Source organism: Manacus candei, unplaced genomic scaffold, assembly GCF_025592945.1.
Source record: "Manacus candei isolate 608988 ecotype Guabito, Panama unplaced genomic scaffold, ASM2559294v1 h1tg000013l, whole genome shotgun sequence".
Classification (NCBI taxonomy): Eukaryota; Metazoa; Chordata; class Aves; order Passeriformes; family Pipridae; genus Manacus; species Manacus candei.
Genome location: NW_026138061.1, coordinates 2,064,549 through 2,088,403, shown reverse-complemented (window position 1 = coordinate 2,088,403; position 23,855 = coordinate 2,064,549). Strand labels below are relative to the sequence as shown.

The following is a 23,855-nucleotide window of genomic DNA, read 5'->3' as shown; positions in this document are numbered from 1 at the left end:
TAAGGAAAACCAGGATAATTTTGAAACAGTTTTTATGATTTTTTTCCATTCTTTAAGTGTTCCCTCTTTGGAGAAAATGCTAACCAGAGCTGCAGTTCAACTGCTAGGCAAAGGGAGTGCATTATCCTTCTCATTGGTAAGCTTTCTTTGAGTCCTGGGAGAGACACATAAGTGCTTGTGTGCTTGTGCTGATGTCCCTTTCTTCCCAGAGCTGGTTGGTGTCAAGTTCTGGAGCACCAGCCTGTTCTCAGCCAAAACACTGGACCTGTGGGCTCAGCCTTTGCTGTGATTTGTGAACTTGGTTTCTCCCTCTCTGACATTCGAATAAATCAGGGCGCAAATGGGGTCGTTTCAAACAAGGTCATTTTAATTTGTAAAAGTCTTGTATAAACCAGCTGTTTGACATTGATTGTCCATGGAAAGAAACAGAGGCTCTAAGTATGTGGTGTCCTCCCCTCTTTACACAAAATCAGAAACATAGGAGAGACTGTATGAAAGATCTTATGAAAGCTTGCTAGCATGTTAAAATCTCAAGTTACATATTCTCAAATTGTAAAGGTTCAATAACAAAATAAGATTAAATAGGTAAAACACTACCCAACAACATAGTTCAATGTTAATGCACTCATAAGTCTTAAAAAGAGAAGAAACTTACTTAAATAATTGAACAGGATGCTATAATTATCTAACAGCAATTTGTGTTATGACAGAAAATGTGACTTTAAAACTTATCAGGATCTAAATCCCTTTTATTCTAAAACTAATATAAGAGATCTATGTTTTCATATTTTACTCTCTCTCATAACATCCACAGCATTTGTACTGTCCCTGTGACAAACTGTACACAAGTTTCTGATCTTTCTCCCATCAGATTGTAATTCTGTCTAATTTTAAACACCTACCCAGCTAGCTGGAACACCACAAAGCCAGTAATTACAATGGAATCTCCACATCCTAAACAGAAGGAGATCCAAGTGGATAGACACATGTATGTGCATTTTCTTCCAAGGAATGCTACTAACCACTTCAAAAGTGAGCTCCTGGGCTCACCCTCCACTTATTTTGTGTTTCTGTGATTTGAGAAACTCAGGTTCCACTCCCTCTGCCAGGAAGTGAGTTCCCTGAAGGAAGAGGGAGTGCTCTCTGCCTCCTTGCAGCAGTCCTGCTACTCCTGTTGATATAAGGATAATGATATTGCCCTGTAAAGCAACTTCTTTTTAGCCTTGCTTTCCTTAACTATGCTTGGCATGTTCCTGGCATGGGCTTTAAGTAGATACTAATTAAAAGGAAGAAAACAAAGTATTCTGCAGTTTTAACTGAATTTTATGGATACAAATCTGTAACATTTTCTATAGAGCTTTTGTAAGTCTATCCATTTTAACACACAACCAAGTTTGATAGTTTGTGCTCAATCTTTTGGAGTCATCATCCAGGATCAATATATTTGATTCCTGGTTTCAAAGCACTCTTTAACAGTAGGGGGAAATTTTCCAGATAGCTGTTATTCTTGCATTTAGAAAAACCCAACAGATTAGAGTCATCATTGACCTCTGTGAAGAAATTGTATGTGTACTCAGTGTTGGCTGAGTATTAGATTTATGTGTACTCAGTGCTGTCTGGTAGAATTAGATTTTTGTAATGACATTCTTTAATTTCTTACTGACTTCTGTGCCATATTACCAATATTGACTGTCTCCTTAAGTGTCAGTAACCCTTGAGTTGCAGTTGGATCCCATTTCTCCCCTTCTTGAAGATCTTCCTCCCTCTCTAAGTGGTCACCATCACCTCTTCAGTCCTGTTGGCTTGAACTACAGTTGAATTTGCTCCATAGCTTACTCCAGTCAATGGTGTTTAACTGCTTTAACTAATATATTTTTTTAATATATAAAAATAAGTCACCTGAAATAAGTAACAAGTTGATAATACTGACTGTTGCCTTAGCAGAGCTGGTAGTTCAGTAAACTGCAGGAAACTTGCACAAGTTGCAGGTCATGCAACAGAGTCAGGAGGGTCTGTTTGATTGCATCTTCTATCTTCCTCCATATTCACTAGTGCTTGACACTTCTGCTACATCATCCCTGCAGACTTAAACCACTGTCTCTATACCAGTGCTATTGGGTTAAACTTTTTAAAGCTTAGAGGCTTAGCTTTGAAGTTGTTACAGATGTAGTGTCTAGACTTAAAGGTTTAGTTTCCATATAAGAATAACTCCACAATTTGGAACTAATGTAGCTGGGAAGTTTGAAGAGTTTGTGTAATGTGGGGGGGGGTTTTCTTTTCTTTTAAGTTGACTTGGTTTTGCCTTGTATATTTTAATTTATCTTGTCCCTGTGGCTTGACAACATGTGAGAATGTTTTCTGTATTTTGGATAATCTTTTGTACATTTTCTGTGGATGAACACTGACCAATGTTTTTCAGGCTCTTTGCCATGACCTTTATTTCTGCCTCACTGGGAGCTCTGCTTGTGTCACTGTCACAGTTCACCTTTAACTACTGTAGCCTATTTTAATGGTGTCAAATACTGCCTGCTTTGGTTTTCTGAGGTACAGCCTCCACCCTTTCCTTTTCTAGTGGCTTGAGTCAGATATGCTCCTTTTTCCACCATTTTGAGTTCTGTTTAATGGCTGGCTTTGCGTCCTTGCAGCTGAGAAATAAAGTTCTCTTGACTAGAAGTTGTACGCTTTACATGAATGAGCTCAGGTTACAGGGATAGGTTTAGATACAGGCAGGAATACCTTAAAAGAAAAAATATACTTGGAAATAGTTACACTGTGAAGCAGTTTGGTATCTTTTGTCATCAAATACCATATACTTGCCTGCTGTCTGCATTGTCAAAAAAGGCTGCAGATAACAATGTAAAAAAATGGTCGAAACTGTGAAGTCAGCAAGTAGAAGTTGGAATTGGTGTGTATCTCTTCTATCTGCCATAACATACATAACCATGAATCTTTGCATTGATGACATGAGCTTACTGCGGCATAGTTCTTTTTAAATAAGAAATAAAGCTTTTTTAAATACTTGCATATTAGAGATTTTAAGTTTATAGGAAACTGTTGTACTCTAGACTAGCCTCCTTCATAACCTCAGCAGAATTTTATTTTGCACCATATTCACGTCTTGTGGTTAAGATCAAACATATTTCTAGAAAGACATAATTGTGCTGTTTAAGACTTCAAGCAATAGAGATGTCACCGTGTCCCATAGTAAGTCGCTGATCATCCTCACTGTAAAAATGTTTTGTGTTTCTATTCTGACTTCTAAACACTTCATACAAATGTAGAGTTTGTTTTTCCCAGACATATTTAAAAACAAACAAACAAAAACTAGAACAGCTGTACCATCTAGAAACTTTCCTATAGATGTGCTTGATTAAATCAGTTCTTAATCTTTTGGGTAAGGCTAAAAAGAAATTGTTTTCAATACTTGTTTGTCATACAAGGGAGCTGGCTCTTCAGACTTGCAGGAATCATTACCATAGACTAATCATTCTTGCCTTTAGAAGTACAAAACTAATCAGCCAAACAAAAAGATGTGCTGGAAAAGAAACATGTTTTCAAATATACAGGAAAAGATAATTGCAAACATAATTCATTTTATTTATTGGGGATATTTTCATCAAAAACTGGAGGGGGGGGAATCCCCAAATATTTAAACTAACTGTGAAGAAAATAAATTTTAAATAAAACTTAGGGAAGTAGCTGCCTTCAAAAATCTGATACTGCTTTTCTACATTTACATAGTTGTTAAAGCACATTTTTGCACTGTGAGTGATTTGATTCAATTTCTGCCTAAAGGAATCTGAGCCTTCCTACCTTCCAGGCACTTCTGCTCTTTAACAGTTATCCTTAGATTAATGCCCTTTAATCCCTACTATTGAAGCTATTGCAGTCTATGTGAAATACTGAAATGTTAAATGAGTCAAAGAGAGAATGAGAAAGTCATTCCTGGATTGAGATGTCATAGATCATATTTTCCTTCCCCAGATTCAGATACAAGGCTTGCTCAATATATAAGTAGTTCTAGTGTATTTGTTAAAGATGTATTGACAAAGGTGATGTAATTGTCTTTATTGGGATTTGGTTTTGTTTAAGAAAAAAACTTTGTAACAACTTTCAAATAGACTAAGTTGGTTGTAAGGTGCAGTTTTTAGAAAAAGCAGTTTAATTCTTCTGTTCACAGTCAAAAGTTTGTATGTCCTTGCAGGGAGCATTAGCTCCTGACTGAAAAGGGTTCACATCCCAAAACCACACTTTTATGTATGCCAGCCTTGCACTTTATGCTAGAATTTTTACAAACAGTTATATTTGCAGGGTGTAGTGGCCTTCCTACTGTGTTCAAAAATTAATTTCAGGAAGTTTGTATAACTTGGAGTTTCTTAGCTCTTCACAGTTCCTAATTGTCTGGGATACTTTTATGCTGTTGAGGAAGGAAGGACTATCTCTGTAAAAATTGTCAGTAGTATAGGAACCTTAATGACATGTTGAGAGCCTTCCCTGAAAAAACCAAAAAGTTAATGGTACAAGTATCATAACAGGTTCTGTGTTAGCATGTTTAAATGATAATGTAGGCTTTGTCTAATATTTCAGAATTTCTTATCTTTGGAAAAAATGCAAGTTAAACATTTACTAATCCCACTATATCTATTGCTTTAGGTAAAGAACAATCTTCGGGAGAGATAAACATGCACCCTGTCTCAGCAGCTCCGCTCTCCGTGTTTAGTAAAGAATCAAACTCCTCAAAACACAGCGATCACCACCACCATCACCACCATGAGCACAAGAAAAAGAAGAAGAAACACAAGCATAAGCATAAGCATAAACATAAACATGATACTAAAGAAAAGGAGAAGGATCCTTTTGCTTTCTCTAACAGTCCAGCCAGTGCACGATCAATCCGTTCCCCATCACTTTCAGACTGATATCAATGGCTTCTCTGGAGTTCAGCTTGCAATATTCTCGGAGTGCTTAGAAGGATGTATATAACTATAGCTTCTATCTTTTTTTATGGAACTAAGAATAAGTGAATTGCCTTAGCAATTCAGAACCTCTGCCACCTTTGAAGCCTTCTATTTGCATATGTGGTTGTTGAAATCTAATTCAAAAAATATGGTTTATGATTCTGATTCATTTTGTATTTCACTGTTCTCCACACCTCCCACTCTTTTTTCCATTTTAAACAAAGAAAATGGCTCTTTATGTAAGGACCCCATGTCCACTGGCAACCCCCTGCACATCACGCTGACCATGTGTATTGCCAGAATCAATTATGGTTTAATCCTTTGAAGAATGTTAGAGGCCGAGTGTGTTTTAAGCCAGAGCCAATTGCCAGGCCTTTGGTGACAGGCTGTTTCCAGAGCAGTATTGTATGATCTCCTCAGAAGACAGGGATTTTCTGTAGTCTTCAGCTGAGCTGTTTCTTGCTTTAACCATTGCAAAGTAATGTCAGACTTTTAAAAGTACAGTATATATAACATTTGCATTTTTCAGATACTAAAACTCTTGAAAAATTCCAAGCTGCTTTTAAGCTGATGGTATTTATTATGGACATGAGCCTTTGAATATGATGAAGTTCTGCAATTGTTTTTGGAATTTTAGCAAAATGCATAATGCATGTTTTGTCCTGTAATCAGGCTTTTAAAATCCAATAAAGTTTGCGAATTATTTTGACAGAGGCAGAATTTTTTCTTCAAGCTTGACATTGGAATATGCTTTTGAAAGATGGTTTTGCTAAAATTTAAAAATAATTTTAAAAAGCTTAAATATTAAAATACTGAAAAATACATATTTCTTCCTGCTGGGGTGGTTTGCTTGAAAGCATTCTATATGGTCAGCTCATGAATCCACTGGAGAAGTACATCAGTAGATTAAACTAGGTCTGGGATTTGAAATGATGGATACATTTAAATTTCTTTAACTGTGTTTTATGCAGTGTACTATTTACACCTAGGAAATGTTTTATTTAAAAACTTAATTTTTTAGATGTTTTAATAATAGAGAAAAATAATCTCTGCCACTTTTAATCTGTTTCCTTTATATGTATGTAGAGGCAGTGTTTTATTTCCACGCACTGGTTGACTTCTGTTGCCCAGAGCTCACATAGCTTTCTATAAGATGATTGTATTTGGGTTAATTTTTTATTTTTTGTTTTTAAATTTTCCCAAATTTCCATGAGAGACTGATTCTTCTTCTTAGAGCAGGGAGTGAAAATTTAAGAGAGACTCAAGAGGATTTTTTTTAAACCATATTTTGTTTCATGAAAGTTAATAAATACTTTTCTATTCTATACCTGCTGTTGAATCCTGTAGTTTTTGTAATAACAAGTTATCTGTAGAATAGGAACATGATAGGCTCAGGTATTTTGTAATATGCATATACTTATTTTATTATTCAGACACCACATCCCTTTAATAGTGCACGGATAGTTGTGCTAATCATTGCACTTGGACACATGTTAAGGGACGTGCCTGGATTCAGACGTGATGCTCGCAGCCTCTCCCCATCTGCTGCTGTGCCACGTCCGGGGAAGCCCACCTTGGTTTTGTTTCCTCTTAGCAACCACTGCAAACTTAGGTGAGCTAAAGCTGCAAGCGGAAGCCTAAGCATGGGTAGAATGAGGGAGGTACTGAGCCTGTTGTGGGTAGACTAACCATGTGTGCAGCTCAGCTTAGCACCCCTCATGAGGCAGCGAGCGGTCATGTGAGCACCGTGAACTGTGAATCGCAGGCAGAGTCTGGGAGGCTGCAGTAATAGCTCGATGGAAATACTTGGAGGTGTTTTTCCCTTGGCTAAGGAGTGTGATGTAACAGTGCCAAGGGTGTTTGTGGGAGACCTGGGCTAATAAGCAATGAAAGCTGGCATTGTTTGGGAGAGTGAAGGCAGATGCATTTATGTTTTAAAAATGAGGTCATGGATAATTTAGGCTGGTGTAGTTTCTACTTTTGGAGATGTGGATTTACACTCTTAGGCTGAGGGAGAACGCATTGTTCAGTGATAGAGGCACGGAACTGAGGCAGAGCTGTAACACGTGAGAATCAAGAGATTGTCAAGGAACTCTGCCATCGTATATTTTGCTGTATGACTTTAAGTGAACTATTGAATATATGCTAAGGAAATATGGCAAAGATACTGCCAATAGAAAATTGGAACTAGGGGGGGAAATCTAAAAAGGCTTTTTCCAGTGCAGTTTCTGAGGTTATGTCATGTTCCTGGTTCAAAATATCCATTAATGTGTTTGATGGAATACAAAGTTTGAGGTCTGCAGGTGGTGCAACGTGGACAGGCAATGTTCACAAACTGATATATGTGCTCAGAAGTTAGAATAATTCAGCAGATTGCACAAGTGATTCAAAAGCAGCAAACTGAAATTCAGTAGGAATAAACGTGAAATACTGAACTCCAGGGAAAATGAAGTGCCTGAAAGCAAACCATTCCCCCCATATTGTAAGAGCTGCAGTGAGAAAAAAAGGCATCTGGTTGCAGAGAGGTGAGCAGTTTGATACTATTGCAAAAGTAAAACTCACTTAAGGATTAAGAGGAATTTTTTATGTAAGATGTGAAAGTAATTATTATATCAAGTGCCAGTGATTGGGGGCAACATACTTTAAGAAATAGGTGGGCAAATGGAAACAAGATATAACATTGCATATAAGAAAATAAATAAAGGGATCTGGGTATTCCTGGTCTAGAATAAAAGAAGTCTGAGGAAGGAACTCGCCCTTCTCATACCTAAAATATTGCTACAACGAAAAATGTTTATCAGTTGTTCTTGATATTTCCTGTGGGAAGGGAGGGATTAGCTTTATTCACAAGAAAAAATATTTTTGTTGAATGTTGAGATGAAAAACGTTCTAACAGCCACCTAATGATGATGTGAAAACTCATTTCTTGTAGGCTTTTAAGCAGCAGATTGTCTGGAGGGGATGTTTATGGGATGCTTCACCCTGCCACAGTGCAGGGTGGTTTCTTTGATCTTCCGTTTTTGTCAGTGAAGTTTCTGCGGTGACTCCCTGGACGTGCTCGGCACTTGTGGAAGGTTTTGGAAGCAGAGCTCTTTGCCTGCCAAAGATCTCACCGATTGTGGTTTAGCCTGGGCTTCTCTTTTGCTGAAAAATTGATGAATATTTCAAAGTTATAATCTGACACTGATTCAAGTTAAAACTTGGTATTCAGACAGTGAATTAAGCTCTTTATCCTCTTCACCTTCATTGCCTGTAACCTGTGCAGTTGCTTTTGGTCTGGGTTGTGATTTTTGGTTAAAACTTCTGCTTTATAGTGCACTCAAAACACAAGGAAAAGTATTGTATTTAAGTGGGGTATTATCCAAATACTGGAAGAATGTGCATTACACACACAAAGTAGAAATTAATGTTGTTGAAAATGTGCAAAGCAGTCAAAGTCTGGAGAATTTATTTTAGTATCTCAGCTTTTAACCTGAATTCCTCCATTTTGTTCAATATAAACATTGTAATACATGTAAGTGTAGGGCAAATATGTAATATTAAAATATCTATATGCATTTTTAATGCAGACTTTTCATTTATCTTGGAGCTTTTTCTTTATTTCTCAGTGTAATTACAGAATAAAATGTCCACAAATTAACTACTGGATGTCTTAGATTTGTAGGCATGCTCAAGTATCTAATGAGGATATAGCTTCTCTCCTTAGGTGTCCTAATAAGCACATGTTTCAGCTTTGGTCAGTCACTACCAGGCCCTGTCCCAGTGCTGTGGAGGGAGGGACAGCAGGATGCAACTTCATTGAGTTCTTGGGTGAGCTCGTAACATCTTTCTGTCATAAACTGTGCTGTCCCCTAAAGCACTCCAGCTGGCATTAGGACTTGTATCAATGATAACAAGGTGTCTTACACTGTTTAGCTTTTGGGGATATAAAAGCTGTTTAGTTTTAGTTGATTTCATATTCATAGAAATATGATAATTATTGTAAATTGTAATATATTTTTACTAATTATTTTCAGTTCCTTACGACAGTTTATTCACAGAAACTTAAGAACCCAGTTTTTAATGGAGCATCAGTATTACACAGAGGCCTTTAAAATACACAAGGTAAGTAGAAGTGTTTTAGATGAGATTTAATTACTTTTGTGTGTTTACATTTTTATATAGGCATTAAAATATATATTCTTAAAATACATGTGTACTTCCTGATTTCATAATCTTAAATGGCAATAATATGTGAGTATTTGCATATGATTTAAGTCATGGCAGCTAATATTTAAAGTCTGCATTATTCCAGAGTCACCTGATACCATAAATATAGTTTTTCTAAACACATTTCCAAGGTTTTCTTTTATTATTATTATTCTTTTTGTCCTGATAAATCTACAATGTTAGTAATCTTTGTTGATGTAGATGAGTCAGGATTTAATTTGAAAGACTCTTCTATTTTATTGAAAAATACTTTAGCTGTTATGGTGCTTAGGATGTGGTCACTATCATAAAGTAACAGAAAACTGAAAGCATATTTAGCTGGATTTTCTTGATTTCTGAGTGAAAGTGAATTGGTATGAATATGCTTTGGGCTGATCTAGCAGCTTGTTCCTGCTGCAGCAAGCAGCTGTTTTTCCCCCAGCAGCTCCTGACCCCATAGTCCCTTGTAGGATTGTTTTGCTAACTGGGGTCTTCTGTGGCCCAGTACAACTCTCTAATCTGTGAATAAAATTGGGGTAATTCTTGCAGCATTAGGGATCTGAAACTTTTGGGGAGAGGCTGAGTAGGCAGCGAGGCTGATGCCTGGCTTGTGGAGCCAAGGTTGGAGTGGGAAGAGGGAGGGAGGGAGGCATGAGTGGGAACAAAACCCTCTTTGGCAACAGCAACCAGTTCATTTGGCTCTGCTGCTCCTTCTGACTTTGCTCTGAGAAAACAATACAATAGGGAGAATTCAAGTTTTCATGTCTGCGCCTCTTTGGGAGTCTTAATTTTGTTGTGAATTGGTTGAGTGATTGTTTTGAATTAGATTCATTTTGGAAATTTTGGAAGGCTGGAGCGAGATGAACTTACATGACTGGCAGTTATTTTTCCTTTTCTGTTTTAAAAGAAAAATGGTCTCAACCATAAAGGACAAAAGAAACTCACTTTAAAAATTACTCCAAATGTCATTTCAGGTCAAATAGAGTTTTATGAATTATTTTTAGTCTTTTTTAATTTATTACTGTTATTCTATTTTGTTGTATATTTTACTTTTATCCACAGAATTCAATTTCACAAGGGTGTTAATATGAAGTATTTAATTCTGAAAATGCACTTTTCCTTTTCTAAATGTTCCTGTATTTTATAAATAAATCATATTGTAAAGTGTAAGTAACTGATAAAACTTCTAAATTAAAATATTCCCTAAAAAGAAGGAAAGAGTTTGAAAGCACATAACGAATCAAAACACGTTTCCAGACCTGATTGATCCTCCCCCTCTTCAAAACCATCCTTCTGGGGCAAAAAAAAGCCTCTTCTGGAAGTTACCTGTTCCTCACCTTTGCAGGAAAAGGAGGGATGATGAGACTGGCTCAGAATTCAAAAGCTATTTGAATTTGTGTCAGTAACCCTCTGTTTGTCGTGGGAGCTGGAACCCTTGTGCCAGGCCCTGGGGTGCCTGCCTGGGTGTGGCTTCCCCGCGGGACCCAAGAGGACACTTTCTGAGAGCACAGAAAGGGACCACGGTTCCCCTTCAGCACCCAGCTACAGCATATGTGGAGGCAGTCATGGACCTGTTTTATCTTACACTTCTGGCTTTGCTGATCTTCTTGTAATTTATTTTGCTAAATCTTTCAAGTTTTTAATGCCTTAAACTTTGGCACTATAGAGAAGTCTTTGGTCTTTTCATGGCTCATCTCCCATACAGGAGTTGAACTGAAGCGTAAGGGGAAGAAGGTTCCTTAGACGTTTTGTAACTATTTGAGTACAACTTTTCGTGTTGATATGGCAGTCAATGGAAGTTAATAACAATGCATTATTGTTTTGCTGGTTTTAGTCACTTAATTCCTGATTTTTCTGTACAGTGAAAAACTACAGATAGGGAGGAAGGAAGAGAAAGGACTGGGATGGTCTCTCACCTCAGGTAAGGGAGACTTGGAGAGATTAAAGGTCTCACATCAGCTCTGCCACTCAGCTTCCTAAAGCAGTCTCTGCTGCTTTTAGTTATTATGGAGCTGCCTCTGTCTTAACTTGTTTTCCTCTACTATTCCTTTACCTTCAAGTCTTCTTCCAGTTTATAGATGTAATAGACATCAAAGAGACATCCAAGCTTCAAGAAAGACAAATCACTCAAAGACATCCACTAAAGCAGAGGGTTTAAGCTGCTTACAAGCAGGTTGATACCCCACTTGGGGTTTGAGGCTCTTGTCATGGTCTTTCGTGGTCTGTTCCCATCTCTGTGGCCAGCAGGCTACTACACCTTATTTCTCCTCTCTGAGAACCAGATACAGATGCTGTCCCTTATGGACATTTTACAGTTCCAGAGTCTGTGCAAGCGTCTTTCTTGTGTTTGGAGCAGTATGTATAAAAATGTTTCTGCATCTCAAATGTCATTTTACAGTGTTGGAATTCATATGTTTGTTATTGAGTACTTGACTACTTTCAAAATACTGAACACTTTCTGTTGCTTTTCTTTTGAGAGTCAGATTTTTACAAAGAGACATTTGTTTTTATAGCACTGAAAATCTTCCAGGTGCTCAATAAAACACTCAGCACTTACAAACTAGGGCAAGACGCAGAGGAGGAGAGAGAACAAAGCCTTTTTGTACATCTCTTCTTGGAAGAGAAATGCAATTACGCTATAGAAAAACTGATAAAGGACTTCAAGGAATTGCTTATTGACTACTGCTATGATGAAGAGATCTGAAAACCTCAGAGTAAAACAGTGTGGAAAGGGCAGCTGAAAACAGTGCTCTCTTTTCAATAAAAGTTCTACAATTTAATTGGAGACAAATGCATTTATATAATGAAAACAAGACAGTTGTAATGTGTATAACATACAACAGCTGCTTAATTTGTGGCCATTGTCCTTGAGTGCTGTATTCCTCAATTGAGAACGTAGCAAGAACTCCATTTCTTTTCCAGAGTCAAGCACTGTATTGTGACTGAATACCTGTCATCTAGCTGAAACTACCAGCTTGGGGGTTCGCTTGTGATTTTCCTTTAATGATTTATATTATTAGAAATAGAGAAAGCTTCTAAATGTATGGTTTACAGTTGTTTTCCTGAAATCAAATATACTTTAAACCTGATTTACCTGTTCTATAATAATGTATATGATGTGTACTTGGGCTGCACAGAAACACAGTCAGGGATTGGCCTTTGAGCTCTATTTTGATCAATATGGTTGTGGTTTTGAGTTGAACCAACGACTTGTACCTTTCCCTAGAGTCTGAGCCAATTTGGGGCAGTCAGTGTCACCATTTGAAGCAGATATTACAAGGCCATTGAGCTTCCTTCCAGCTTCCTCAGTTTGAGTGCCAGCTTTTCTCATTCATCTGCCTTTCTTGTACTTAAATATGATGGAGACTTCACCCAAGGATGATGGGAGGATTCAGTCTGAGCAGATTTTCAGGCTGGGATGATCCTGCTCCACATAGTGAGCTCCTGAAGCAACTCCTGACAGTTACCTGTCTGCTACAGAAAAAGAGGGAAGCTGTAAATCTTAGGGTGTTTTTTGGTAACTCACATTTAAAGTAAAGCTGAATTAGTATAAGGCATCCATAATACTATCCCTGTTAAAGGAAGCTCTGGGTGCTGAGTTTTTGTATGTCTAATACTTAATATTCTTGGGGCTTTGACAGTCATTGGAGGGTCATGACTATCCCAGTTTTTTGGATCCTGGTATAATTAAGAATTTTTTTAGTTTCTTTTTGCATCTGCAGCATTCCTCTCTGTAAAGACAGCATGTCTCTCTTCTTTCAAATCACTGCTCAGGTCCTCTATTTGCATACAAATTACTTCTCTGCCCTTTAAGGGGGGCAGGATAAAGTAGACAAGAAGCATTTAAGCTCACCCGAGCTGCAGTCATAACTGCCAGGGCTTTTTCTCCAGCCTGCATTCTGCATTGTGACTCATCTGTTCATCGACCATGTGTGCTGTTTAAATGAGCTGTTCTGGACATTTCATGTGGCTGCATGTGCTGCACCAGCACCTTGCCAAGCAGAGGAAGGGGGACAGTCTGGAAGGTGAACCGTGTGTATCTCTCATGAGCTGAATACACTTCACAGACAAGGGCCACCTCCCCCCCCATCAGCTCTCAGGCCCCTCTTCTCCCTGGCTCCATCCCACTGCTTTTGTGTCTCCCCTTTTCCTTTGCTCCATTTTCTTTTTGTTTACTGTATTTTTACATTTCCACAGCCTCAGACAGGAGCTGTTCAGGGTGTCAAGGTTTCAACCCTCACTGGGATGAAGAGCAGATGGAAGTACTTTTATGCACAGGACATCAGTACCTGCCACCAAATAGTCTTTCATGCCCTTGAGACAATTACAGAGATGGTTAAAACGGCATATGCATGTGTGCAGGTGAGGGCACTCTGGTAATTAGCCACTGTCTAAACCCAAAACTTGTTGTTTTACTTTTTCAGAGGCTTTGACTGCTCTAGTGATGTATACAACCTGGGTGGATAGCATTCTGTCCTTGGCACAGCTCTGGGGTGGTGGAGCGCACTGGGGAGAGGGAGCAGCACCACTGCCTGGCACATCTCTGCTTTCTGGACTGAGGGTTATGCTGGTGCTCCAGCAGCAATCACAGACTTGTTTGATCAAAATGAAGGCAGCAATTTACCTCCAAGTGCTGCTCATGTCCAGCACCGTGTTTACAGGCCAGCCTGTGAACAGGCAGCCGAGCAGCATTTTCAGCCCAGAGGAAAATAGGTAGTTTTGTTTAGGAGTGGGTATATTTTCTTTTTAGAAGGCTAGTCTTCTGTTAAACATCTTAAGCATGTGAAGCTGAGCTAATCATTTACTATGTCCCTTCCATTCAGAGACTGTAGATTTTTTTATTAAAAAATTTGTTCTGAATGATTGTAGGATTTCTATATAAATTGACTTTATATGGCACTGTCTGTGTCCCTCTGAGTTAATAATGCTAAAACTAAGGTTTGATTCTGAAATACAGCAAAATCTTAGTAAAGCATAGGGAAATGAGAGGCCCCATTGTGGGCTAATGACCTCTGTGAAGGAATGAACATGTCAGCACTGTAAAAGGAGATACACTTAAGAGCTTTTTACAATGGATGCTTGTATATGATACACATCAGTATACTGTGAAGTGGCTTGTTATGATAAGACTATAATATAGAACTTTTCTGTTGAATGGTTCTCTCTTCCTACTTCTTGGGAAATATTTGTTCAAATAAATATGTGGGTTAGTGAGGCAACAGATAGTTATTTGTCTCTCAAGTGTGAGTAATGTAACATGAACAAGCATTAATGACCTAACTCCTTAGTTCAACAGGAGATCCTTATTTTTCTTACACGCTAGCTTATTTCTTAATATTTTGGAATCCATTGCTCAGTGTGTGTTGTGTGTTCCCAGGGGAGCTGAGTGCAAGTTACAAGCTTTGGATTAACTCTCAGTTTTGCTCAACTTTATCATCTCTTGCACTCTCTCTGGGGCTTCTTCAGCTCAGTGGCTGGCAACTATGAGTATCTGCTCCCTGAATCATCCACTAACATCTGCCTGAAATAATGAAAGACTCACAGTTTTCAGTGGACATGACAGGTAGAACTGGCCAAACCATTCACGTGATTTAGAAGTCCTTGCCCAATCTCCAGAAGAGACTCCAGCATGGCAAAATCAAAGCCCTGTGAATTTCTGTGAGATTTATCACTTTGATACACAGCTGAAGCAGTTCACATAATCACACAGTGTTAGCAGAAGGGAATGGGCACTCTGGTTTCAGCCATTCCAGAGTGAAGTCTGGTGGTTTAGACTGACCCTGAAGGTGAATCAAATGTGAAATAAAAACTTAAGCTAACCCAGGGGGTGAGGGAGCTCAGCGAATGGGTGAAGAACTGGAAAAAGAAACCAGTGACAGAGCATAAAGTCAAAGGAAGATCTGAGGGGCAACAGCAACAGGGAAGAAAAGCTGGGCATCAAGGGACAATGGGCAAAGATGACTAGACAAAGTAATCTAGAACCACAGTCTGGGTTGTGGGGTTGTAACCAGAGGTTCAGGAGTCTCAGTGCTCTTGGGAAACAGGTTTCATATCCATTTGCTTAAAATACATGTTTTATTTCTCTCTAGGTATCAGTTACCAAAAAGATGGCAGTCTACAACAGCTGCATTTGCCAGTCTCTTACCTCATGCAAACCTGATGTGTTCCAGTGCTGCTGTTGAACCATGAAAGAGGCAGCATATCATCAGCACACTAGGAATTGCTCTTCTTCAAATTCAGTCTTTTGAAATAAAATTAAAAAAACAAACAAACAAACAAACAAACCAAAAATATTCTCTTTGGAGAATACGAATAAGGTCCATTTGAGTGGACATAAGACCATCTGGGCAACCTTATGCAGTGCCTTGGCATTTAAGCATGATGAGACGATCTCAGAGCAGTGTCTTGACTGGGGAGTGGGACTGCAGGAGAAATGAGGTCATGCTCAGGTCAGCTCAATCTTGTTCTGGAGAGTGAATCCTCTTTCTGTGTCTCCATAGAGAGAATTATTATGAGATGCTGCCAGGTCATTTCAGCTATAATTTTCAGAAAAGGTAATTTTTTAGAGTCTCTGTTCAGCACTCAGCTTGAAATGCTCAGCTCTGATTAGAACTACTGAGACTTGATGGCTTCATCTGGACATAACAGGGGTCTGTGCTGCACACATCCAGTACAGCCAGTCTCTGGCAGTGCCTATTACAGACTGTGGTGGTAGTGCTATATAATGCTATGAATTCTTGAAGCTGGGATTCTTGAAGTCTTAAGGCAGGCTCTTAAAATTAGTGGAAATAGTTTGTTAATGTCCCTGTGTCTCATCTGCAAATGGCAATAATGCTGCCTTTGCCTCAAAGGAGTGTTGTCAAAATATTTTAGAAGCATCTTGGACACCACTGCAAGGACATTTCTTGATCATCTTGTCCAGAGGTAAGCTTTGAATGGTGCCTCATAATAAAGAAGTCAGGAATTTGTATGCAGTGACTGTGCTGAGCCGCTGTGTTGCTATTGATATCAGTGGCAGCACCTGGAAGATTCAGCTGGTCCTGCAGCCCTAATGTGCAGCTCTGCAAACAGCAATGGTGTGGTCTGTGCCCCTTTCTTCTTAGCAGCATTTAGCATTGCAAAATGGATGTGTCTGAGAATAAGCTGCCTTGACATTTCTGATCTGGAATGGCTCCCTGCCTTGGTTTGCAGTGTGGTGTTGGTGTGGGGAAGCAGATGGAGCAACGGTGCTGTCAGAACATCTGGCTTGTTGAGGTGGTTGATGTTGTTTGAAACATGAGTCTACAGCATCAGGACCTGTGCAGAAAGCACCTGAATAAACAGGACACACACAGTCCAGAGCAACAGAGATTAAACAGTGTCTTGCCAGAGGACAGACTGAGTGGCAATGGGAATCTATCCTAGTTTGAGTGATTTGGAGTACGTTTTGGGTGATATATTTTGCACTTAGATGATGATGCTGATACCCTAAGAGCATGCTAAAGCTGATTGTTGCAGAGATATGAATATACTAAAAGATGAAGGAGAATTGTTGGCCTATATTTGGTGTCCTCTGTGACATAGAATTGGTTGCTGTCTTATCAGGTTCTCAGTAGTATAGAAGCACAAAACCAGCTGGGAGCTCTTCTGCATTAGGCAAGAGGTTGTCCCTCAGCCATACTTCAGGTTCCCTTCAGCCTTGTGCTGTGTGTTGAACACCACGTGGCTTCTCAGGACTGATCCCTATTTGTATTTGACAAGCGACCTTGGAGCTGGGATAAAATACAATTCAAGTCAGTGGCTACTTGCCATCCCTTGTTATATCTGCCTGCTTTAAGGTCATTGAAAAACATTAGATGGACTTCTGGTGAATATAATTGGTTTTCTCTTTGGAGAGCATTCCAAATTTAGCACATCCTCTCCGAAGCCTTAGCAAAGCACTTTCCTGGAGCTGCATCAAACCCCAGCGCTCAGTGTTTAAAGCTCAGTGTTAGTGCCTATTAGAGATGATGTTGTAACAGTTAGAAGCTCCTGTCACACTTTGAGTGATGGTTTTGTTTTCTTGAAATCTCTCTGAGCATCTTGGAGATGTCAAATTTTGGAATCAAACACTGACTTTAATGCAGAAATGTTCCCCATGGGCCCTGATGTTTTATCCAAAAATCCCAACCTTTGTATACAATTGTTGCTGTTGATCTCCAGTCTAGGAGTTTGTTTCAAATTCCCCCCCAAGTTTGGTGTCATCAAAAAAGCTCACATCTTTTTGCAGCTAATCAGAAAGAAGGGTATTAGGAGATCATCTGACTTTGCAGACACTGAAGGAACCCTCCATTAGTGGCTCTTGATCTGAAGATTTTTAAAGTGATTTTGTATATTATATTCCTTTTCCTGGAGGGACGCTGAATCCCTCTCTTGACAAAATGAGACATCCCTTTTCTGCTTCTCTCCATTCTGCACAGTTCATGCTCTCCAGGGATGGGAGGAGTTCCTTCAATGAAATACAAACAAAGAAATCAAGATTCAGTTGCTACATAGAGAATAGCAATTAGCATTTTCATTGTTTAAAACTCTTTACATGCCTTAACCCTCTTATTCTTGTTTTCCAGGTGAGGAAATTGATTTAGTTCAAAATTCCCCAGAAAGCCCTGGGTAATCCTGTCACTGAAACACAGAATTTCTTTGTGTAATGGAAAGAGTATGAGTTCGGGAGCCAGCAAGTGCCAGCTCCTGGACTGTTTCCTCAAACAATCATAGTGGATATGGATTCATTCAGGGAACTTCTTGGTTTTGTCATGAAGTGTGAACTTAGCCATCACATTGTTGCACCTCCATCTCAGAAGTATTTTGATGGAAGTGAATTTTTTATGTAAAGTTCATATCCAAATTGCTTTGTGGCACCACGTGGAGGGTGAGATTTAGTATCAGGTAAAGGAAGGAATCCCTGCTCTGAATGAACGGCCCAGCTGTGTGTTACTGTTGGGCCTGTTGCTAATATTATTTCTGATGAGGCATGTTTGCTTACTTTCACCATGACTATCCGGAAATCCCATGGCAAGGAACGTCAGAACATTTGCCAAATCACTACTTCACCCATCAAGCTGATTGTTTTGTGTTATTCAGTCTGGTTCACATTAAGGGTTTGCTCCGTCACTGCCTTTGCTCTTTTGGGCTATATTGATTGCTTGTGGTGGGTTTTATGACAAACGGCCCTTTTTCAGGGATTACTCTCCCCTTCTCTCCCTGAGCCTGTGGCATGTTAGTAAATAAAGAACTAATCTTTTCTACTTCAGACACAGTCTGTCTAAGGCAGTTCATCCAAAGGAATCAAAAGCAAATACTGTCCACTGGTTGATTATTATGTCTTTTGCAAAACAAACAAGAAAGAAACAGCTTACCTATAAAATAGAAGTAATAAAACTGAAAGAGGCTTAATTTCTTCTCCTGACAGGTATCTTATTTTTCCATAAGTCAAAACCTCTGCAAGAATGAGAAGTCCTGCAGCTGAGGGAGGCTGGTGCTGCCTGAGAGCCAACTGGCTGCGTGCAGGGAAAGTTTGGCAGCCTGAGGGTCTGGCTGGCTGGGGGTGCACATGGCTGAGCCCCCCCACGCCAGCAAAACTGGGGGGCTGAAGTCTCTCCAGGGGGTTCCTCCAGAGCACAAGAGGAGATTTAACTGATAAAGATAGGCCTGAAAGGCTGTCTCAGATCTGCTGTCTGCAGTCCCCATGAAACTCTGCAATGGACAGAGGGGGCCTTTCACAGCCTGAGTTTGGAAGCCTGGCATAATCCCCAGCCTCTGATTTAACAATTTCATCTGACGTCCAACCTTAGATGAATGGCAAAAGCATAAGCAATCAGAGAGAGTAGATTTGCTTTGCAAGGGAGAGGCAACACTCTTGGAACCCTCTGGAAGTTATATTATTGCTCTTATTTATTTGCTCAGTTCCACATTGATCCTGCTGGTTTTACCTATTGGTAAATAATGAGCTGAATTAATAGAGGGGTGATACTGCTAGAAAATACATACTCCAATAATTAGTTCTAAAAATGTATTACTTATTTTATTTCTGCTATGCATTTGTTGCATTTATACCTAAATTTGCTTTTTGTTGTGCTTCAAGGGTTCCTGAGTGTCTTGCAGGTAGCTTGAAAAGGAAACAAGATGGGGTTGTGCTCTGTAAAAACTTTAAAAAGGAGGAAGGCACCTTGAAAAGTTGTCTTTTAAAGTATATGTTTACTTAATTTTACTTTTGAAATTTGTATTGGTTCCCTGGAAGGTGGGGGAGGACTGACAGTTCAAACAGCAAAATTCTACTTCAGTAGTAATTATATATTTTCTGAAGGTGCTACATTGTAAAAGGTAAAATGTGTTTTTTTCAGCAAGACATTTATATGCTAAAACTTCTGTGGAAATTATTGTCAGTGAGGCAAGAAGAAAAAGTGGAAGAAGAACAGGTGCTGTCACCTGTTAATCTGGGCCACCTGTTAATCTAGGTGTGTTCTATGAAATGCCTCTCTCTGAGGTAGTGGATTTACAGTGGGGTGATAACAAGAGGCACAGCAAGCTAAGCCTGGAGGTGTTTTCATCTTTTGAGCCAAAAGGGATGATAAGACTCGCAGCAGTACTGAGAAAAATGGACCTGGAGGGATGGACTTAGAGATGAACCAGAGAAATCTAACCTGAACTTAGGCTGTGATGAAGAGCTTTTTAGAGTTTTCTAAGTCAGCTCAACAGCTTTTCATTAATGTAGTCTGACATATATGCTTATTTCAATACTGTGATCCCTAACAGCAGACTTCAAACAGAAACAAAAAACTCAGCAGAACACAACTTGGCAAGGTGCTGTGATGTCTGAGTTGTATATGCTCTTTTGGCTACACAGAAGAGGTTACAACAACTTAAACTGGAAATGCTCAAAGCCCTAATGAAAGGTTTCATGTTTGAAACGTGGAGAAAGATTATGCTCTGAGCACATGCCAGAAAACAAGAGGGAGGAACTGACACCATGTTAGCTGAATTTGAGCTTTTCTTTGCTGGGAAAAAGGCCTGAGAAAAAAAGTGCATCTCTGTAACAGGAAATTGTATTGCTTAGACCATCTACAGGGACTTCTGGCTGTGCTGTGCCATTCCCTGGCATGCATGTCATGGAAGTGGCTGAGAGCTGTCAAGAAATACAATGCTAAGAGATGGCATATATAAAAATAGAGATGTTCAGCTCTCACCTGCCCCAGGCCTCTTCCTTGGCATCCCCTTGCAAGCACATTGCCTCTCTCTGTTCCAGTCTCACAGGCTCCTGCTCTGTGCATATGGACTACCAAAAAAACCAAACCAAACCAAAATAAAACCCCCAAAAAAACCCAAAACACCTAAACCAAAACAAAAAAAACCCCAAACAACCCTGAAAAAATGGCTTTTAAACTCTTTGTTTAGTAAAAGGTGCCTAAGCAAGTGATCATCAGCTTAAATTCACTGTATAGGTCCTTGTCTCTGCTGGGATGTTTTGGAATCCTGTTGAAAACAAATTGACAGAAGTAGCATTGACAGTAAGAGATCCTGCAAGAACTAAAGCAAAACCTCAGGACATGCAAATAAATATCCATTTCTTGGTATTCCTATACACTTACTTGCTGCTGCTTGTGAGCAGCATGGTGCAGATAAGAAATCTGATCTCATTCCTTACTCTTCTCAGGGGTGGGAAGAGATGCAGTGCCATTGACTTGCCTCCTTCATTTAGGCTGCCATTCTGTACTATTTCACCTCATCATCCAGCTAATTAAATATGCAAACACTTATTATAAATTATAGCCTATAAGTGGGAAAATTCAGTTGCAGATAAGTCTCCAAATTTGCTGCTGTAAATCTTGATGCACTGGCTCATTGACACGTGGTTAAAACACAGCCATAAATCTCTCTGTGAGACATGTGGTGGGGAAGGAAATCCAGGAGTTTTTCATCACAGCAGTTACAAGGAAAAGGCTCAGAGCTCTTGGCTGCTGCTAACCCAATCCCATTGGTGTCCAAAGTAATTAACGGATTCCTGTTTTTGTACCAAGGCTGGAAAGTGATAAAAAGAAACAATCAAGTTGCTTTAACCTTGATTCCTGTTACTGAGAAGTTCAAACACCCACAAAAGCCTTCAGATGTTTTTCACTTGAGTTCAAGTCAAACATTGCAAAGTTTGCAGTTCCCACCCCCCACTTTTGATCTGGAGTATGATGTAATCAAACTGTTTGCATCTTTACCTTAAAAGTAGGCGTATATCTAATGTACCAGCTTTGAAATATCTTTAGGTGCTGCTAAAAATCTGTCCAGGTGCAAAAATTGCCAGTGTTTTCAGAAAATCTGCACTAAAATATTTTCTTATATTTTTTGTATTGTAAAATACAGACAAAAAGGAGAATGTGGATGGAGATATACAGTGGGAAGAATATATGGAGCTGTCTCTGTCTCTCCCCTTATTTGGATATGATTCTACAATTAGTTAATACAGGACTCCTGAAAGTGGTGGTCCTGTCCTCCATCCACTCCATTTCTGGGAATTCCTGAGCATCGGCCCAGAGGCTCACCTTGATCTGAGTCAGCTTGCTAAACATCCAGAAATCCAACCAAAAGCAGGGGGGAAAGAGCAGTCTGTGCCTTTTGGGGACCTACATTAAATCCCCTGGCAGCCAAGTGAGAGCCATAAGTGGTACACTGAGGGGCAGCAGTACCAGCTGGGGGCTGCCAGCCTCCAGACCTGCTGGTCTGTGGGCTGTGGGTTAGACCCTGCTCTTGGGAACCAGTGGGGACCAAACCCCATGAGAGCTTAAGCACTTGGTGCCCAGCACTTGGTGCCCAGCACTCAGCAGTATTTAGCAAAGGGCAATTCTGTCTTGTAAAGGACAACGGCACAAACCTGTGAGCTGGAGGCAGCTGTGACGCAGTGGATTTTGTGAGCAGGTTTGGAATAGAAAGCCAGCAGGTTTGGGCACTACAAGTGGGAGGCTGTTCCCTGCATGCAGTGAGGGGACACAGCTATATGAAAGGAGGCATTAATCAGGAACACGGCTGCAGCACCGGTTCAAAAAAGCAGTTTGGTGCTCGCTTACGTCCTTTTCATTCCATCAAAGCCCGAGCACTTCATTGAATGAAGGCATATGGGACCAATAAAGCAGATTTAAGGAGATGGAGTCCAGGTGGCAAAAAGGTATAATGGGAAGTGACTTATGGGAAAATGTTGCATTCAAAACTCTTCTGTTGGTTTAGGTGACCCTGTAAATCCAGACCCTGCTTTTAGTCAATGGGACTACTCATGAGAGCTAAATTGCTTATGTTGCAGGATTGAGCCTACTGAAAGGAAGACTTTTCAAGGAGGTTCAAATAAATGTTCTAACTCATGCTTATAGTGTTCTTGTTTTTTAGCATGAGCCCAGTTGTGAACACAGGCAGCCAATTTGCTGTAATTTGTATATTTAGTTGGCATGTGTTTACAGAGGGGAGATCTGGATTTATTTTAAAGAAGTACTTTGCCCCTGGTTTCTGTGTCCTTACCTTAATCCTTCTCCACAAAAGACGCTCAAACAAAACCCCCCATACCCTCCCTCCCCCACTTAACGGAAAACTTGAAAGCAAACCCTTCACAATGTACCTTTTATACGCACATAGGTACCTTGCAGTGAAATAAGAAACAGCAGAAGAGCTGTGCAATAACCATGACAGAGTGTGCAAGGAAAAAACAAGCCTTCAGTAAAATACTGCTTCGTTAGATCTTAATAACAGAAAAAAGTCCCTTAGAAATAAATCCTCAACATGATTCTCCTATGAAAGAGAATCCTTCCACGTTGAAACCAAATGTTCAAAAGCTCTGTGCTTTGTTGTATTAATGCCCATAATTTATTCTTCTTAGAAAATATCCCTCGCGGGCTGTTAGAACACGCAGTGTGGTACATCATAATAAAAACAACTTAGAAAGCAAAAACGTTAGAATGAAAACAAAGCTCTGAAAGCTTTAGTGAATAAAGCCATGCTGGGGGGTCTGGAAAAAGGACACAGATGTTGTGAGGAATCAAAAACAGAAGATAACTTGCAAGCAGGAATATAAACCAAGCTTTGCGAACAAACTGGAGTCATTTTAGAAATCATAAATAGTTGCCTGTAAAATTCATTTATGTAGACCAAAAACCTTCACTGCACAGCCTTTCCTCTCTGCAGCATCCAATGCTGAACAAGCCAGTTTGCTATTAGGTTTTTTCCCAGGATCAAGTACATTTCAGTGCAGGAGCAGCTGTCACTGTGATCAATACCTTCTCAGTCTAGCACTCATAAGGGTGCTAATATATGTTGCAGTTGGGCTTGTAGCTTCCTCTCACAATGGATTTTTCTTAGGCTTCACACAAAATGAAAGGATGAGTTGTTCAATCACTTGAAGTATTTTTTATACCCCAACTGGAGATGACAAGAAATAAGAATTATTATTATTATTATTTTCTTCTAAAAAATTTGACCAATTTCCCCGAACTCAAAAAGATCGAGATGTTCATATACTTTGGAGATTCAGCTTTGTTTTCAGGAAGATGAAAATCCAAGCACTATAGTAATGGTGGCCAATGCTCTGATCTTGAATTACAAACACTGCACAAACAAGTCAAGTAATGCCATGGCTGTTGGACCAACAGATGCTTGCTAGCACAGCAGCTAGCAAGTGGGTAGTCGAAATTCCTCATCATGCTTCAAAAGCTGGTCTTGGTGTAT

General features: G+C 39.6%; 1 protein-coding gene across 2 annotated transcripts in view; it reads left to right on the top strand.

Annotated features, from left to right (window-relative positions):
- Positions 1-6,285, top strand: part of TAF2 (TATA-box binding protein associated factor 2) — a 67,171-nt gene extending 60,886 nt beyond the window's left edge. For both annotated transcript variants that reach the window (XM_051778459.1, XM_051778460.1), the window contains one exon: positions 4,654-6,285. In XM_051778459.1, the coding sequence (XP_051634419.1) occupies positions 4,654-4,919 (266 nt within the window). In that variant the 3' untranslated portion in view covers positions 4,920-6,285. The remainder of the gene's footprint in view (positions 1-4,653) is intronic.
- The last annotated feature ends 17,570 nt before the right edge of the window (positions 6,286-23,855 follow it).